This window comes from Perna viridis, chromosome 12 (genome assembly GCF_037379345.1).
Source record: "Perna viridis isolate PV_CMFRI_1.1 ecotype Kerala chromosome 12, ASM3737934v1, whole genome shotgun sequence".
In the NCBI taxonomy this organism is placed as follows: Eukaryota; Metazoa; Mollusca; class Bivalvia; order Mytilida; family Mytilidae; genus Perna; species Perna viridis.
Window position 1 is genome coordinate 18,051,781 of NC_142456.1, and position 19,301 is coordinate 18,071,081.

Sequence of the window (19,301 nt, forward strand, 5' to 3'; positions counted from 1 at the left end):
CTATGTGGATAAATCACTTGTTTCGGGCCGGTCTAGTTTAACGTAAAAGTCCGGAAAACTCGCAGGAATTTTCATACAGGTTTTAGAATTTTACCTCCATCACAGTTTTGCTTACTTTAATATTCTGTCAAATTTAAATGCGAATTTTCAATTCACGTTCAGCAAAAGTTTCATTTCAGAGTCATCTATGACCCACCCCCAGTTTTGAATGTATACAATGTACATTGCATTTCCACGATAACCTCAAATATCACCATGCCATGGATAAGTCATTTTAAGAATTCTTAATATCATAGAATTTACATTGATTGAATTACCATGTTCTGGACAGACTGTGATCGGGTTTAGGACAAACTTAGTGGAAAAGTCTTTGACGTTGGAAAGCCGTTGGTAATTTCCCCCGAAGTGTTCAGGGGTTTAACTTTGTACATTGTTCATAGCCAGAACAAGAAAATGATGATGGGAGGTATTATTTTATAGTTCATTGATATGGCAGAAACGCACAGACGCTTGCCTCGGACAGTGTATACTAACTGCTTTGGAGGATGGCAAGATGTTCCCAATGGCTTAATTCGAAAACTGCATTTTGATTTTTTTTGCTAAAAAATAAACTTACTAATAACTTTATTTTTAAGGTACTATACAACTGTACAAAGTTTCAAAAAAATTCATCGAACCGTTCTCAAGTTATCTTCTGGAAGCCAGACAGACGGACACGCAACTTTTCGAAGGATATCACAGAATTACTTCGAACATTCATTCACAGAGCACGTTCCCCTTTTTTAAGTAATTAAAATCCTACAAAGAGTGTTTGACTTTTTGAACGAAGTGAGGACAAACGGAAAGATGAAAAGTGCTACATGCGCATATCCCATGAAAGGCGTGCCGGGCGTACGTCCCCTAAAATTTGGAAAGTAATTCTACTCCCATGATATAACTTGATTTTACACTAGTCCTTCTCCGGAAAAAAAATGTTATTTTTCCTCACTTCACTCTACCTTAAATTATATTAACTTCACCCTAACCTGTAATACTGATTCCACCCTGGGGTATATTAGAAAACGTCAGTCAAAAATCTGTACATGTAGGTGAATAAACTTTCGAATTCTTATCAAACAACTGAAAGAGCTTATTAGAAACTAGACTTAAAAGTAATAATTGAAAACACTTTCCCTAAATTGTTTCAACCAAAAAACCATTAATTGTTCCTTACAGAACTTTACAAGATCTCTGGAAGCAGTGGTAGTAAGACAGTTTGAAGTGATAAAAATATGTTCATGCCAATCAAAGGGCGATAAAGCAAATGTTTACAACCTTGAATAACATTGTATTTTTAAAAGCTCGACCAGGTGTATATGCACGCATTGGTATAGTGTTCGAGAGCAGAAAATGAAGCAGTGAAATATGAAACGAAAAGGGCTCCTGGTTATTAGTGACCGTATACAACTGATAAACTTCGAAGAGATAACTATAAAAATACAATTTTATTTTCAACAATCTAAAAGCAACAAAATTATCACATAAACTTGAATTATTCTGGTTAGTATATTAACTCAATATTAAACTGAATATGGATGCCATTAAATGCATGCTAGCCAACATAAACTATCATTTTTATAATACTTGTATGAACTCGTATTATTGAGAACAAGATTTTGAATCAATGCATTAACCCATAACCATAATTTTTAAAACACAAAGAAACCAATGTATAAATTCAACAGTTTTACAAATTTGGCAAATAATATTTAAATACCAGTACATACAAAATTCAGACACCGCCCATATTAAAGTGTTTCATGGTTAAGAAAAACCCACCGAACATACGATGATATTTAAATCTACACAAGCATTTTTGCGTAACATTTGCCCTTTCAATTTTCAAGTCGTTACTTATGAGAAAATTATACATTTATCTCCCACTAAATTCAACCAAATCTAGAACAATAACTCTTTCAAAGTTCTAATTTAGTGTACAATCTATACAATATTTCCTCAAAAGCGCAACAACCAATGAAAAACTAAAACTGGTCATGTGACCAGTAACGATTTCAGAATGAGAAATAAAAGCAAGTTCAGTGGGTTTTTGACATGCATGAATCAACTCCTGTCTGATTTTTATAAAGACTAATACTTAAAACATTTGCTACCTTGTATCATTCAGTGGCGGATCCTGGAGGGGGGGCATGCCCCCAAAACCCCACTAGCAAATTCGGATGACTTTGTGATCCTTTGCAGAGTGCAGATGAAAATCTTTTTTCTGATACCTCTTTAGCCTTGATTCTAAAACAGTTCAAGTCACAATGCACCCAAAATCAATTCAGGCCTTTTTTTTGAGATATGGCACCTTTTGGTACAATTAATAGATAACTTTCTTACATTCAAGCTTTGGTCCAAACATTTTGAAAATGTACATGTATGTTTCTTGTCCCTTAATTCCAAAAACCAAAGCCCTATCTCTTTTGTGGTATGGCACCTTGTGGTTAAATTTCATAAGAATATATCCACTTATACTCACATTATCGTTAATAAACCAAAATGTCTATGAAAATGAAGATGATAGCATGGTACCATTACACCAATAGATCTAGACCCAATGTCAAAATATAACAGTACCATACTGATATTAACCAGAATCTGCTTTGTCCAGATATCTACTGTTTTGCAATAAAAACACAGATTTGCTTTTGTCCAGATATCTACTGTTTTGCAATAAAAACACAGATTTGCTTTGCCCGATATGTACTGTTTTGCAATAAAAACACAGATTTGCTTTGCCCAGTATCTGAAACAAAGCACTTATGACTAGCATCTACAATGTACTTCTGATTAAAAATTTGGCTTTGTGAAAAGTTTTTAACTATCTATCTTTGATGGTAGAAGTTTATAAGGATTTAATATACTCTTTGGATCAAGAACCTGCTTAATGTTGCACATAACACGAACAGCAGATTTCGATTTACTGTGATAGATAAAGTCCCGCTTTTTAAACCCAAGTCCATGCTCAGCACTTATACTTCCTTTGAAGTTAGCAACCCAATCATAGAGAAAAGGTTCCAATAAGTCCATGGCCTCCTGACTATACTGTGGCGTTGTGGCATTCAGGTGTAAGTTACCTGAAAAAATAATATATATATATGTCCATTATAGTTTTCAAAATATTGGCTAAAAACTGCAAAAAAAAAGTTATTTTTCCTCTTTCAAGGGCAATAATTCTCAACAAGTAGTCATCCCATGACTTCGACACATATGGAAATTTTTTGTAGGGCTAATCATAAGGATCATTTCATCAATTGAAAGTCTTTGTTTTATATCTACAATAAAATGTATTATAGTTATCAAGATATCACCAAAAAAATGAAAAAAAAGTTTTCCCATTTCAAGGGCAATAACTTTAATATGGAGTCGTTCTACAATTTCAACCCAAAAAACTTTTGTGGGCGTAATCTAACAGATCATTTCTTCAGTGAAAGTTTTTTCTCTATCTATCATAATTTTTTAAAGAAATTGGCTAAAACCTGTAAAAATCTTTTTATTTTTTTTTCCCATCTCAAGGGCAATATATTTCAGTGTTAACAATAGTGGCTATTTCAATTCTGCACAATTTATTGGTTCTCAGTTTGTGCTGACTCATGCAAATTCTGTAAAATATGATACACCTCAAAAAAGGCTACATATTTTTATTTTTGTAATTAAGTTGTCTTATGGGTCTATATTGTGAAATGTGTAATTATTCATTCATATTTGCTTGCTCTTAGTAGATAATCCACACTGAAAAACCAATAGATTCTATTGTATTTGAGTGTCATTTACAGAGTTATCTCTCTTAATTTTGAAATCTACAGTGCATTCTAAATAATTTTTATCTCCTATGAACATGGGCTGTATGAAAAACCGCAGGTTACTTTCTGTTTACTATGACATTTTAAACAAAATATCAAAAATTAAAAATATGTAGGCTTTCCAACCATGAATCACATTTTGCATGATTCTTATGTGGAGTGCTACTTACTATCTCCAACATGTCCATAACCTATGACCCTAGTCACATAGCCTTCAGTTCTCTCCCTTACAGCGTCGACCAAACCATAGTAATGTGATAAAGGTATTGACACATCATACTTATAGCAATACCCATCATGCATCAGTCCTTCTGCTAATCTTTCTCTGATAGACCAAATATACTGTAACAAATCACAAATGATGGTAAGGCTAAATAAAAAAAAAATGTGTTTTCTTATTACATGTACTGTAAATGTATTTATTTTCACAATTTTTAATTTTCGCAGATTCTTTCAAATGAACATATTCACAGGTATCAGTTTTTGCAGTTTCAAAACATGATCAGCGATATATAGTGTTTAAAATCAATTTGGTGTGTAATATTTATTCAGACCACTGCAAAAATAGGGAAAAATTGGTACACAGCAAAGTGTCCTATCCATCCATTTACTGATCAGATAAAAATAGTGTACCCTAAAGTTTCTTTTGTCATCTTTCAAAAAACACTGTTAACAATCAGAATATATCTCCCATAGACTCAATGTATAAAAATTGAAAAAGAAAAAAATCCCATTTAACTACCAGTACCCTACTTTTTTTTCCAGAGTGTCATTGGAAACACACATATAATTTTTTTCTTGGCCTGAGAACACATTGCCTGATTCTTGGACAATAAATTTGTGATAAAACAAGGTGGCAGGGGATAGTACCAACTATGTCCAACATGTCAATAATAAAGGAACCACAATTTGATTTTTATTTGGTGGCAAGATTAAAATTGAAATAAAAAGGCAGAATCTAAATTTTTGTGATTAAAAAAAGGCGACAGGTCATAATTTAAGTTAAAAGGCAGAATCTCTTCTTTCCCAAATATTTTATTTTCAATACTTCAACAACAAAAAAATAGTGTGCATGCTGAAGAGGAAAAAGATAAGACCAATGTATTCCCAAAAGCAGGATAGGGAATGTCTTTTCCACTATAATAAAGTGGTTGTTTCCTAATCTTATCTTTTTACCCTAGTCACATGCATATGACCTTCAGTTCTTTCGAATTCCCTTTAATACAGTACCTACCAAACTCTAGTCCTAGTAAAAAAAAGCCCTTAAGCCACCTAAAAAATCATACAGTTCTAAACATACATTAGTCCATTTCTTTACAAATTCATATGATCAATAATAAAAAATCGTTAGGCAGAGCAGGGACTTCATATTTACTATAATACAGTCCCTGGGCAAAACCACTGGATTCAGTTTCTTGTGGCACTAATAATATACCCAAATATTATTTAATAACCATTATCATTACCATATTAATGAAGTAATAACCAAGATTTACAAGTGAAACAAAGTTACCCCCACTTTATGATTATAAATGTTAAGAACACTTTTCCTGTTGCATTTTAGTATACTAGTAATGATTCACATTAGTTAATACCAGTCAAAAATACAATTTTTCCTTCAAATAATTAAAATATATTTCTACATTGTGTCTCATTTGTATGTAAATGATTTAAATGTCATCAACAGCAAAAAATATATTAAAAAGGTGACAGGATAAAAGGATGTATAGTGAATTTGGTCATGGTTTGAGGAGGTAGACCTACAAATGTAGGGTAAGGGACATGACTCTTGAAATCTGTGATATGTTTGTATCATACCCAATTTCATCAAAGCCTATCCGAGTTGAAGCTTTCATTTGAAACAGAATGAAACCAATGATGCTTACATGATATTGATGTAAAATGCTTAATACAAACGTTCCTATGATTTGCAAGAGTTGTGTCCTTTACCTTAGATCTACCTCCTTAAGCACAAGTCTTTGAAAGAATCCGTCAATATGTGAAAAATCTGAAACATGTATGTAAAAAAATACACAAATCTGACAATATAATTTCACTCAAAGATGTCTCTATTTGAAATTCTACTAGTATTTGCTCTCTGCATTACTAGGTATGTTTGGAAATTTTCCATTGGAGTGTTACATAAAGAACTTCACATGGTGCAGCATGATACTACTGCAGCATGTCAAACTCTGTCCACTTGGGGCACATGAGGACACTTGAATAACAAGAGGCTCCCAGGAGCCTGAATCTCTCACCAGGTTAAATTTTTGCCTTTCAAGGGCAATAACTCTAACAAGAAGTTGTCTGACAATTCTGACTACATAAACACTTTGGTAGGACTTATCATGAGGATCATTCCATCAATCGAAAGTTCATTCTATCTATCATAGTTTTCAAGAAAACTGCAAAAAACGTAATTTTTTGCCTTTCAAGGGCAATAACTCTTACGATATATGGAGTTGTCCGACAACTTTGCTCCCTGGAGACTTTTGTAGGCCTTATAATAAGAATCATTTCAGCAACTGAAAGTTTCATTCTATCATTGTTTTCAAGATATAGGCTGAAAACTGTAAAAAAAAAAAGTCATTTTTTACCTCTCAAGGGCAATAACCCTTACATGGAGTCATCTGACAACTTTGATCTCTTGGAGACTTTCATAGGCCTTATAATAAGGATATTTCATCAATTGAAAGATATTGGCCAAACCTAACTTTTGGAGATATATGCAAAAATCTGCTGTGAGACCCCTATATTCTATTTTTAGTAATGGCAGCCATGTTTTTTAACCTATCAAAAATCCAAACAATCATTTTGATAAGGATATCCTAAAAACAAAAATACCAACTTTCATTGAATTATGTATGGTAGTTTTTGAGAAGAAAATTTTTGAAAGTAATAACACCAAAAACAGCAAAAAACCTCCAAAATGGGCAACAAGTCCAATATGGGTCAACAGATTTTCACCAAAATTTGACCACAGATAAATCTCATCATGCTGAATACTTTTATTCAGTCAGAATTTGGCTAAACCAAACAGTTTTGGAGCTATATGCAAAAATCTGCTGTCTGACCCCTATGTTCTATTTTTAGTAACGGCTGCCATGTTTTTTAACATATCAAAAATCCAAATGGTCATTTTGTGCAGTATACTCTAAGGAACAATCACTATATGTTTCATGCAAATCTATTTAGCAGTTTTAGAGGAGAAGATGTTTGAAGAAATTGTTAATGACGACGACGATAACAACAACAAGCGATGGCAATAGCTCACATGGCGTACATGAGCTAAAAATTTCAAAACTGTACCAAAAATTATAAATTATTTGTACCCCTTTAACTTAAAAAAAAGATAAACTTACCCTATACACAAATTCCAAAATAGCATTTAAAAAAAATACATTTACATCTGAGTCATAAAAATCCATGAATTATAAACTTTTCCTAATTAATGATAACACCCATTTTCCCCCTTTTAGCCCCTTATTTCCAAAAAGGGGAGGGGCAAAAGCCTAAAAATACTATAGGGCTCTCCCCATGTCCCTAGGAACAATGTGTTCAAATTTCAAAAATATTGGACAAGTTTTACATGTTTTACTCAAATTATCATAAATAACTAAAGTTAATGGACAATGCAGCTAAAGTTAACGGACAATGCAGATAAAGTTAACGGACAATGCAGCTAAAGTAAACGGACAATGCAGCTAAAGTTAACGGACAATGCAGCTAAAGTTAACGAACAATGCAGTTAAAGTTAACAGACAATGCAGCTAAAGTTAACGAACAATGCAGTTAAAGTTAACAGACAATGCAGGGTGATACTATTATACAACATTTATTTGCAGTCATAAACAATTTAGATTTTTGAAATATTCATTTGCATTTCAATAGAATTTAATTTCATGATTTCTCCAAAATGAAAACTGTTGTCTTCATTTCTATATTTTGATGGTTCAAGTTGTTAAATTGGACTATCAAAGTGTTGGGTTAGTTTATGTTTCATCCAATGTCTGATTCTTATACAGACTGATACTTAAAAGTTTTACCTGTATTTTAGTTGGTTCAGAAGCCACTGTTCCATCTAAAACATATCCTCTGTTCATCATGTCCTCTAGAAAGCGATTCATTTTTTCCTCGTCATGGGTGCCATCAGAACCAGATGACTCAAGCAGAACATAGAATGGAAAGCTATCATCAATTGGCACTGTCAATTTTAAATTGTCTTTTGCGACCTGTACAGAAGCAGCATCTAAGAATTCAAATGCAGATAAAATCTCTGCCAGCTTTATCTTACTTTCCTTGAAAATGTCTAAAACACGATTAAAACTTTCACAACCTGAAAATAAAAATTTCTCTAAGAGTCAAAGGAAAAAATAATACAGTGAAACCTGTCTAAACTAAACTCTGAATAAACCAAACCTGAATAAACCAAAAAACAAACAGTCTAAACAAAAGCCTGAATAAATCAAAAATCTGTCTTAACCTGACCAAGAATAAACCAAAAACCTGTCTAAATTAAACCCTAAATAAACCAAAAACCTGTCTAAACCAAACCCTTAATAAACCAAAAACATGTCTAAACCAAACCCTTAATAAACCAAAAACATGTCTAAACCAAACCCTAAATAAATCAAAAACCTGTCTAAACCAAACCCTTAATAAACCAAAAACATGTCTAAACCAAACCCTTAATAAACCAAAAACATGTCTCAATTAAACCCTAAAAAAACCAAAAACCTGTCTCAATTAAACCTAACTAAACCAAAAATCTGTCTCAATTAAACCTAACTAAACCAAAAACATGTTTAAACCAAACCCTTAATAAACCAAAAACCTGTCTCAATTAAACCCTAAATAAACCAAAAACCTGTCTAAACCAAACCCTTAATAAACCAAAATCTGTCTCAATTAAACCCTAAATAAACTAAAAACCTGTCTACACCAAACTCTTAATAAACCAAAAACCTGTCTCAATTAAACCCTTAATAAACCAAAAACCTGTCTAAACCAAACCCTAAATACAGCAAAAAACTGTTTAAATCAAACCCTAAAAAAAACCTGTCTTAACCAGCCACTTTCTATAGACCCTTTAGATTTATTCAAATGTATTTCGTACCTGTGTATTTAAACTGAACACTTCTATTAACCAAATTATACAGTCCAAAAGAGATTTAGATTAGTCTACTCTAGCTCAAAATAATTTGAATTTTTGCTTTTAAATATTGTTTGGAAAGGCCAAGATACTTTGTGGTTTCAATACATACCATATAAAACTGCTTTGCATTGTTAAAATCACTACAATTCTGGGTAAAGGGTATAGGGAAAATATTTTGCAAATTTCACTTTCTTGGTCACCCAAAATATTAGACAAATACAGTCTGTATTCACTAAGTGGAGTAGCTCTTTTTAAATGTACATCAAAAAAATAGAAAATTATTTAAAACTACATTTGTATACTCTTTATAAAGTTTAATTTAATAAGATAAATAACTTCAACCTGTCTTAATTAAAACCGGAATATATTAAAAATCTGTCAAACCAAAACATTCTTACAAAAGAGTTGGACATCATTTGCCCAGAAAACTCATATTATGGCTTAGTTTTTTTTAAGGATAAGGCATTACATAATTCAATAAACATTAAACCTACAAATTTACTTAGAAAATTATCATTATAAGAATCCAACCAATCATAATAGCACTAACTGACTTCCTGTATGAAGTACACAAAACTTACAGCATGAAATATCAAAGGAAAGGCATGGTGGGCGTACATCCCTCTAAAAATGGGGAAAAAATGTTTTGCATGTAATCTTAATTTTTCACTCCAAAAAATTGTCTTGCCTCACTTTGCTCAGACTTTCATATTATTAATGCCCTCCCCTACCTGAAATCCTGGATCTGTCACTGATAAGAACATCACTTACCAAGAAAAGCCACATTTACAGCTTGTGGTTTTTGTGGACAGAGTATTGAGGCTTTAGTGATGAGTCCAAGAGTCCCCTCTGATCCTACAAATAGCTGTTTTACATCATACCCAGTATTATCTTTTCGTAATGTAGATAGGGAGTCTACAATATCTCCATTTGCCAAGACCTGAAGGATAAGAAGCTGACAATCAGTTTGAGTAAATATGCTATTATTATTTTTTGAGCTAGTCCTTGCAGTTTCATCTTTAGGAAGCAACCAATCTGTTCTCATGAAGGGGTGAAAAGAAAATATAGGGCCTGCCTTTTTGAAACATAAACTATAAAATACAGGAAAAACAAGGACAAGACAAGATTTTTATTTTCTCCTTATGAACTACCCATCTTTTTTTATTTACACAAGAGGCTCCCAGGAGCCTGAATTGCTCATTTGGTTAAATTTTGCCTTTCAAGAGAAATAAATAAACAAGGAATTGTCCAACAATTTTGAGTGATGATGATTTTGGTAGGACTTACCATAGGAACATCTTTCTATCATAGTTTTCAAGATATTGGCTAAAAACTGGATGATAAATCCCAATGGTCATTTTGTGCACAATAATTTAAGGACAATCATGCCATTTACATCCTGTAGGTCTACTTAATTTGTAGGTGAAGAATGTCAAAAACTTTTTAACCACGACGACAACAGACCGCGGACACCAAGTGATGGCATAAGCTCACTTGGCCTTAGACCAGGTGAGCGAAAAATTGAATCCTGTTATTTTAGATTCAAATTCCATCCTAGTCCTCAATATAAAAAAAACAAATGGTAGTTCCCTAAACATGAACAATGCCAAGGTCACCCACCTCACAAAAATGAATTATTAGTAACAAGACCTCAACCTTGACCTTCTACAATATAATCAAAAGGTGCCTGCCTTGTTACTGTAGCTACAATCTGTGCACATTTTTAATATGGATCATCAAGACAAACTTAAGTTACCCTTGTTTGTGGGGTAAAAATTTTTATGGATTTCATGGGTAAGGTAAATCAGGAAATTTGATTCCCAACAATAAGGATTATTTACCCTTAATTGTATAAGTAGGATCATCAATACCATAAAATTCAAGAATCAAGGAACTTGTGCTTTTCCCCTTAACCACGAAAATTTATACCCACAAAAATAAGAACTCGCAGTATGTGACAGAAACCAGTCCTGAACAGACAGTAAAATGCAATTCTTCCTATAGTTTCCCACTATTGCAAAAAGCTTTGGAAAATAACAATCGGAAACTAAGTTTTTGATTGATTGAAGTTTAACATCCTACACACAACTAAATGTGCCACATATATAACATCCTACACACAACTAAATGTGCCACATATAATTTTATTGTGCTCTTTTCATACGATAATCATCATATCTTAATTTTGGTTTGGAAACATATGATCATCATATTATTGTGAAAAACATGATAATCATATGCAATTATCACATTTTTCACGATTTATATGATAATCATGTGCTGCAAATCATATGACTCTCATGTGTGGCACTTTTGGAAACTAAGGATTTAACTTACCTCTTCCGTCTATCCTGGATATAACATTTTATGAGCAACTCACCAGTTGTTTCTAGAAAAGCAAAGGATGGTTACCCTACCGGTGCACCTGGTCAATGCTTCCAGTTTTTGTGAAGTTCTTGTCGCTCATTTACTTTTATTTCAATGTGTTTGATCTTAAAAATGGAAATTTTATATTCTTTGTTGTGTGTATCTATTTTCTTTAATCCAGTAATTATTTCTGGATTATCTTCTTTTTGTTCACAGTACAAATAATGGTTCCCATAATATTCCTTCCATATATACTTGTACTTTCTCTTATTGCTACATACATGTATTCCTTGCACTAAAAAACAAGTGCTTATGTAAATGGTGTTTTCTAGCATTTTGTACTGTATCACTCCCCACCTAGGCTTAAGCAATTATGCAATGTTATATTTTGATACTTATGCAATACACATTTACAAGCATTAGGATCTTTTATTTACGACTAAATAATTAATTTCTAGAAACCCGAGACAATGGTTTATGTTATGAGCTGAGATTTAGATTAAAACAAACCTAACAGACTTAGTAATGAGATTAGGTGACAGCCATATATCAATTTATTTAAATGTGTTAGACTTTTAAACAAAAATAGAGTTGACATGAGGTTTGACTTCTATACATGTAGAAACAACAGTAGTTAACATGAGGTCTGACTTTTATACATGCAGATAAGTATGGGTTTGCATACATTGCCCTGCGAAGTAGACTCATGTATTGCCCTGCTATGTATACTGATGCATTGCCCTACTAAGTATATTCATACATTGCCCTGCTAGGTGTACAGATGCATTGCCCTGCTAGGTGTACAGATGCATTGCTAGGTATACTCATGCATTGCCCTGCTAGGTGTACAGATGCATTGCCCTGCTAGGTGTACAGATGCATTGCCCTGCTAGGTATACTCATGCATTGCCCTGCTAGGTATACTGATGCATTGCCCTGCTAGGTGTACAGATGCATTGCCCTGCTAGGTGTACTCATGCATTGCTAGGTGTACTCATGCATTGCTAGGTATACTCATGCATTGCCCTGCTAGGTATACTGAAGCATTGCCCTGCTGGGTGTACTGATGCATTGCCCTGCTAGGTATACCCAACCATTCTTTTTGTGAATAACATTTAAGGTATAATTTTTATGAGGTCCATTCCCTTTTACTTAAGTTATCATCCAGAAATTAGAAAAAAAAATGCTTGTTTCTTGCCCCTTTGTAGCTCCTGATTCTTAACTGACTCAGGTCACAACCCCCAAAATCAATCCAAGATCTCCTTTTCTGGTATGACGCCATGCCGTCTAAAGAGATATATTGTCTAACAGTCAAGATATTGTCATGACACCAGAGAATTGCTTGTTTCTGGCCCTCTTTGGTCCCTTATTCCTAAACGGTTCAAAACTTAACATCCAAAATCAATCACAGTATGACCACAGGGGAATAGAACATTGTTGAGCAATATTCTAGACATCCATATGCTTTTGCTCATTTTAAATTAGTTCAATTCTTTGAAAAACTTGCTTTGGCCCCTTTTTGGTCCCGAATTCCCAATTAGTTTGGCCCATAACCCTATAAATCAGTATATGTAAAAAAAAATCCCTTTGTTGTTTGAAACCTTATGATAATTTTTTTTTAAGATCAATCAAATTAATACTCCAGTTATCATACAAAAAATAGGGACTAGAAAAAAACAACACAGACAACGATAACATTGACTCAACATCGCCATTCCATTATACAATTGCAAATGTTTTGTGGTTGTATAAAAAGCTTGGGAAGTTGATATCAGACAGCAACCAATATCACTCATATTATATGCCTTATTATAATTAAGGGAGGTAACTCTGTAAATGACACTCAAATGCAAAAGAATCTATTGAAATTTCAATGTTGATTATCCCCTAAGAGCAGGCAGATTTAAATGAATAATTACACATTTCATAGCATAGACCCATGAAACTACTTAATTACAAAAATAAAAATATGTAGCCTTTTTTGTGGTGTATCACATTTTTTAGATTTTGCATGATTCTTACAAAGACTGTTACTTAAACAAACTGGCCCTGACTCCCGTAAAACAAACAATGAATTCAGAATCTTCAGTAAAAAATATACTGGCCAATTGCAGACCTTACCACTTCTAATCCTAAAACACTACCATGTAAAGACCCATATCTCAGGAATCTGATTCCACCAGCATTGGTTGCTAAGTTGCCCCCAATATGGCAGCTTCCTTTGGCACCAAGATCTAATGGCATAATCAACCCATGGTCAGAAAGATAGTCTGATAAACTGCCAAGGATACATCCAGCTTCACATACTAGTACTCCTGAAATACATGTACAAGTTTCTAGAGTAAGTGAGCTTTTAGGTTTCCTCTTTGAAGGACAGAATTCAGTATGTGCAAAAATAATGACTTAGTTAATGTTGATAATGTATTGACAAACAGGAATATGCAAGACTTTAAGTCTTAAACACGCACTCAGCGTCCATGTTAAAAGTCTTAACTCAGCCATGATTAGGATTGCCCATAGAAGTAACAATAAAACTTTCTTTAGAGTTACTTGGGAGACTGATATGAAGAGTTTGAATCCTGTAATGAGGCCAAAAAAATAATATGTCTGTTTCCTGCTACTCTACCTGCCCTGGTTTTATGTGCCATAAACATCTAATGGCCATTTTGGCTCAAGCACTGTTAATGTCTAGATTGTTTCTCCATTACCTCTATGTAAAATGTTTTTGAAAAGAAAAATTGATGCATAAAACTTAAACGTAGTAAGCCCCTTTTGTGGTGGTTTCCTCCAAACCTAATTGAAATTCTAAAGTTTTAATACTTAACAACAAAATTGAGAAAACATAAACATTTGCACTTATTATTTTTGAACATGTAGTGAACATCTTCCAATCTTTTTATTCTTAAGTCATTTTAAAGAGGATAGATGGTATTGTGGTTCATAGAAACAATTTGTTTTGAAAAGAAATTGATTTTGGAAGGTTCATCTTGTGCAGGAACATGTACCCTTCATTCTAAAGAAATCTGATCATTAAAATGGTTATAAACCTTTACATTAACTGGATATCATGAGAATACATGCCTATTATATGACTTAATGCACTATCTGGAAGAGAAAAATCACAAAGGACTGTTGCTAATGGTAGATTTTGAAAAGGCCTTTGATTCTATTGAATGATATTTTTTGGAAAAAGCTTTGAAAAGTTTTAATTTTGGTCCATCAATTTGTAAATGGTTTGAAATATTTTATAGTGAAGCATCAAGGTGTGTGATAAATAAAAAACTTGCAAATATTCCTAAAGACATCAAAAACACAATAAAAAACGGTCAATATAACTTTAATAGTATTGTATAAGCTACAGACTAATTTGCAGAGAAATTAATGGAATGTCACAAACCTAAACTTGTGTACAATTATTTAATCAATAAGATTGTAAATTTACCTTTACAAAAAATTTTGAAATGGGAAGAATGTTTAGATATTGAGATAGTTAATTGGTCTGAATATTTTGTTATTGTGAAAAAAAAAAAAACATGTAAAGATTCCTACCTATACAACTTTCAATATAAATTTTTATATAGAATTATTCCGACAAATAGTTTTTTGTATAAAATAAAACTTGAGGAATCCAAATTATGCCCCTTCTGTAAAACTGATGAGGAAACAGAAGAACATTTATCAAATAGTTGTAGTGACTCATCAGTTCTGGAAATGCTTTCATAATAAGATTAAGTTATTTTTTGTGAATTGTACTCTTAATAAAGTTAACATTCTCCTTGGCTATACCAAGAAATCACTTTTGCTAAATTTATTGTTTTTCATTGCAAAAAGTACAAATGTATATTTATAAATGTAAATTAAATGAAACTGTAATTGGAAATGTAAAATTCAGGGAAAAAATCCATTTCAGGACCCATAACTCATTCAGCTGGCTCCAGATCTTTCAGAAAATTTCAGCAGAAGTCCAACTCATCATGCTGAACAATTTTACTCCAGCCAGATTTTAGCTAATCCCAACCAATTCTGAGTTATTTACATAATTCTGCAATTTGACCCTTATGGTCTATTAATAGTAATGGTGGCCTTGTTTTTTGCCAGATCAAAAATCCCCCAAAAAGGCATTGTTAAAAATACCCTGAGGAATGTTCCTGCAAAGTTTAGTTACAATCTGTTGAGTAGTTGCAGAGGAAAAGATGTTTAAAAAAATTTATTGGATGATGATAACGAAAACAGACAACAGATGCATAGTGATGGCAATAGCTCACATGGCCTTTCGACAGGTGAGCTAAAAAGGATCTTAAGAGCTACTGTTTTGGTGCTGATCTGATCAAAGTGATATTGAAACACTAATTTGGAGGTTAGAATTCAGGGTCTAGATCATTTTTACAAAATTGGAATTTGGGTCAAAATCATATAATAAACGATTCAATTGTGTCAGTTGGCAAGTATGGAAACTTAAGATTTACATATGAAAACATCCTATAATATACAGTACCTGAACCGTTCCGTGCAACAAAAATGGCAATCAGTCATCAATCCGTTTAATCGATCTATCAAACTGGTGATCGCATCACGCGACCACAGAGTGGTCAATATATTTTATGTTTCCGGTATATATTTTCTTTGTGAATTTTATTTTACATTTATTTTTAACAAATCATTCATCATTTTACAAAACAAAACTGGGATCGTATCGGTCACCAGTCATCGATCCGTCAGCGATCAATCAGTCAACTGTCATCAATCCATCAAACCGTTGCACGGATCGGTTCAGGGACTGTAGAGGCTGAATTTTATTTCACTTTGCCGTCTCCCTCCTAATGATGCACACAGTCTTCAGCAAGAGTTATGAATGTTAAACAAAATGTCCTTGCATACGGAGATATTTTTCTATTTAATCTGCCTCCAAATCATGTGTCCTGGACAACTCTTGAGTTCTTACCAGATATATCATCCAAACTAATAATTTGATTCATCAGCTGAGTAGACACAACAATCTCATCAAAGACAGGTACACTCCCACCAACCAAACCAGTATTCCCACCCTGAGGAACAACAGCCAAATTCCTGTCATTACAATATTTCAGTATTTCAGAAACCTCTAGTGTGTTCTTCGGTCGAAGAACAACCTGGCTAAATCCCCTACAAGTTTTTAGCCAGTCAGTGTTATATCCATCTAGCTCTGAAGTCCCAGTTAGAACTCTACCAGGAATAAGTTTCTCAAATACAGTAAGATCTTCGTCATTGACTTCAGAATAAGCACCCCGTTTTAACTGTGGGTAACGTTCACTGGTAAGGGTAACTGAAAGACGGTTCTTCGACAAATGAAGAAGTCGTTTATGACAGTTAAAAATCAGTTTGCCTTGTGGTATATTTCGTTGAAAAAAATTCATTAAAGCCATTTTAAAATTTAGATCGTAATGCTTGTTACGTCTTGAGGTCAGCTGATAAAATCAACAATTTGCGAATGGGCGCAGACATTTTGAAGAGAAACGTAAAGCAAAAACCTCCGACGGTAAAATATAATTTTTCCGGGAAAGATGGTTTTCTTTTTTATTTAATAAACACGTATTAAATGCAAAGTTGAAACTATCTCCAGAGGCCTATTGTTTATTTATATTAGTTTAACAATATTTTATTCAAAGCGTAGTGAAAGGACCAGGCAACAGGCAGACCATGTAAGTATTCACAAATCAGTGGCCCAATGCGGCATTGCACAGAGTGACTAAGAAAATACAAGGGTTACAATAAGATAATAAAGTCAAGCCGTTATGGAATTTATTCCCTATTTATTGATATCAATAAATCATTTGTTGATATCAACAAATTAATTATTGATATTAAGATTTAATTATTGATAACACTAAATCGTTATTCATTGATATAAATGAAATATGACATTGTTAATCACATGTTAAAATAAATATTGACATCAATAAATGAATTATCAACACGCTAATAAATATTTATCAACATGCTAAAACAATAATTACTGATATCAATAAATTCAACGATTTTTTTATGAAGAAGTTGGTTTGGTAATGGAAAATTTGACCTCAAAACAGTCTACATGAAGAAAATTTTATTTTATTTTTCCAGCTCTTTAAAGTGTTTTATAGTTGATTAATTTATGCTAATTATTTTAACATATACATGAACAGTCATATATGCCTTTCAAATTTGGCTGAGATTGGGAAAAATCTGCTAAAACGGCTGGAAAACACAAAATTTTGTGCAGTTTTCCAATCTTTTAACAATTAATGACCACATGCGTGTTGACTCTCGATCTTTATATATTTTGCATATAATTGTCAGTTACAACCCGTGTAAAAATATCTTGAGTCAACAGATGTGTGGCCACTTCCGTTCCACACAAAAAACATCTAAAAATTGCAGAAATGTTAAAACTTAAAGTTTTTTTTTTTTGTTGTAAAAGTTACATACATACATACTACCATTTCTTGAATAACGTCATAAATCTCGTCAAAAAACATCTTTTAATCAGTGTTTGTGACCATTTTACTATTCTCCTACTACCTAGAAATCAGCTTTAATCAAATTTCCAAAAATGCCCAAATAACGAGGCCAAAAGGGATCCTTCCCGAACTTACTCCTTTATTGATATAAAGAAATAGATAAATCATTAACGTGTTGAAAAAGATGCATGGTGCCTCTTTAGGTGGTTTATCGTGGTCACAAAAATGTTGTAATTGTAATCAATGTTTGCGTTTACCTAGCATGCAATTCTGTCGAAATAAGATTTAATAACGTGTTGCTATTTCATTCAATTTATTGATATAAATGATTTATCAACGCGTTTATAAATATTTATCCACGTGTTTGTGTCAATGAAGCCACGACAGTGGCTGAAATTTACCTAGGCATCACATGGAATCTTCGCAGATATTATAATTTTCAGCATCAGCGATCAAGTTTTTATGCAGACCATAGTCCATAGGAAGGAGTGAAAAGTGAAATAAAAACGATTAAAAATAGACATAAAATTCATATATGTTGAACAAAACCAGCATGCGAGAGAAATTCTGCGTCTTTCATATAATTTAGAAGCCCGTATAAGTTTGATGACGTGTTTCGTCGGACCGTTTGATCACGTGACGGGGTAAAAGTAATTTCTCATGTGACATCGGAAAAAATTTTGCTGAAGCTGAAAGGGGCGCCATTCGGGAAACAATTTTACTAATTTCAAAAGGTGGGTAACTTCACAAAAGCACCCCCTAATGTAGACACCATTCTCTCTTCATAGATTCTGAGTTGCGAAAAAGTTTTGATAATATCTTAATTAAGTTTTCTGCATCCGTGGCCTTCGCGTTTAGTACCCTCGCGTCAACCTTCACCAGATCAGCATCGGGCCAAATTTGATATAATCTTGTATTTGCCTGATTATTTAAAGATATTGATATTAAACAGCCTTAGATAATATTAAAGAGACAAAGGTTCTTAAGCAGAAACGTAACATTATTTCTGCGAAAATGTAATGCAAAATTGCGGAAAAATGATGCAGCATATGCAATCATATACGAATATAACAGTTTTTTTTCTTTATAATATACCATTTAAATACCACTTCACTAAATAGTTTTGATATTTATTATGTCATCTGTTATTAGATACTTTTGAAAAAAAAACATGTACGATTTCTTTTTTTTTTTTTTCAAAGACTTTTTGAAGAGAACATCAACTTTTAAATCATATGCAATAATTTGAAGGACACGTATAATTTCTTTTATTTCATATTTGATTGTTTTATTTGTTCTTTTTTATCAGTTATTTAATCAAACTGTAACCGTAAGTTTTTACGAGGCAGTATTAGCAAGAACAAAAACAAAAACAAAAACAAAACAAAAACAAAAACAAAAAAACTTCAAGAATGCAGTGAATGGAAATGTATCAATTATGGCATAAATTCTCAGTTGAGC

General features: G+C 32.8%; 1 protein-coding gene across 1 annotated transcript; it reads right to left on the reverse strand.

Annotated features, from left to right (window-relative positions):
• Nucleotides 1–1,465: 1,465 nt before the first annotated feature.
• Nucleotides 1,466–16,876, reverse strand: LOC148601533 (D-2-hydroxyglutarate dehydrogenase, mitochondrial-like). The gene is made up of 6 exons (XM_088556491.1): nt 16,307–16,876; nt 13,486–13,679; nt 9,769–9,937; nt 7,889–8,178; nt 4,013–4,184; nt 1,466–3,116 (listed from the first exon to the last, which is right to left on the reverse strand). The coding sequence occupies exons 1-6, from the start codon at nt 16,764–16,766 to the stop codon at nt 2,857–2,859; spliced, it is 1,545 nt and encodes a 514-aa protein (XP_088412617.1). The 5' UTR covers nt 16,767–16,876; the 3' UTR covers nt 1,466–2,856.
• Nucleotides 16,877–19,301: the final 2,425 nt, after the last annotated feature.

Bases quoted from the DNA above. Each gene is read 5' to 3' on its own strand.
- LOC148601533 (XM_088556491.1), bottom strand. From the start codon at position 16,766: ATGGCTTTAATGAATTTTTTTCAACGAAATATACCACAAGGCAAACTG. The intron at 13,680-16,306 runs GTAAGAACTCAA...CATGTATTTCAG, and splicing joins TAGTTTGGATGATATATCTG to GAGTACTAGTATGTGAAGCT. The intron at 8,179-9,768 runs GTAAGTGATGTT...TTTTATTTTCAG, and splicing joins TGTAAATGTGGCTTTTCTTG to GTTGTGAAAGTTTTAATCGT.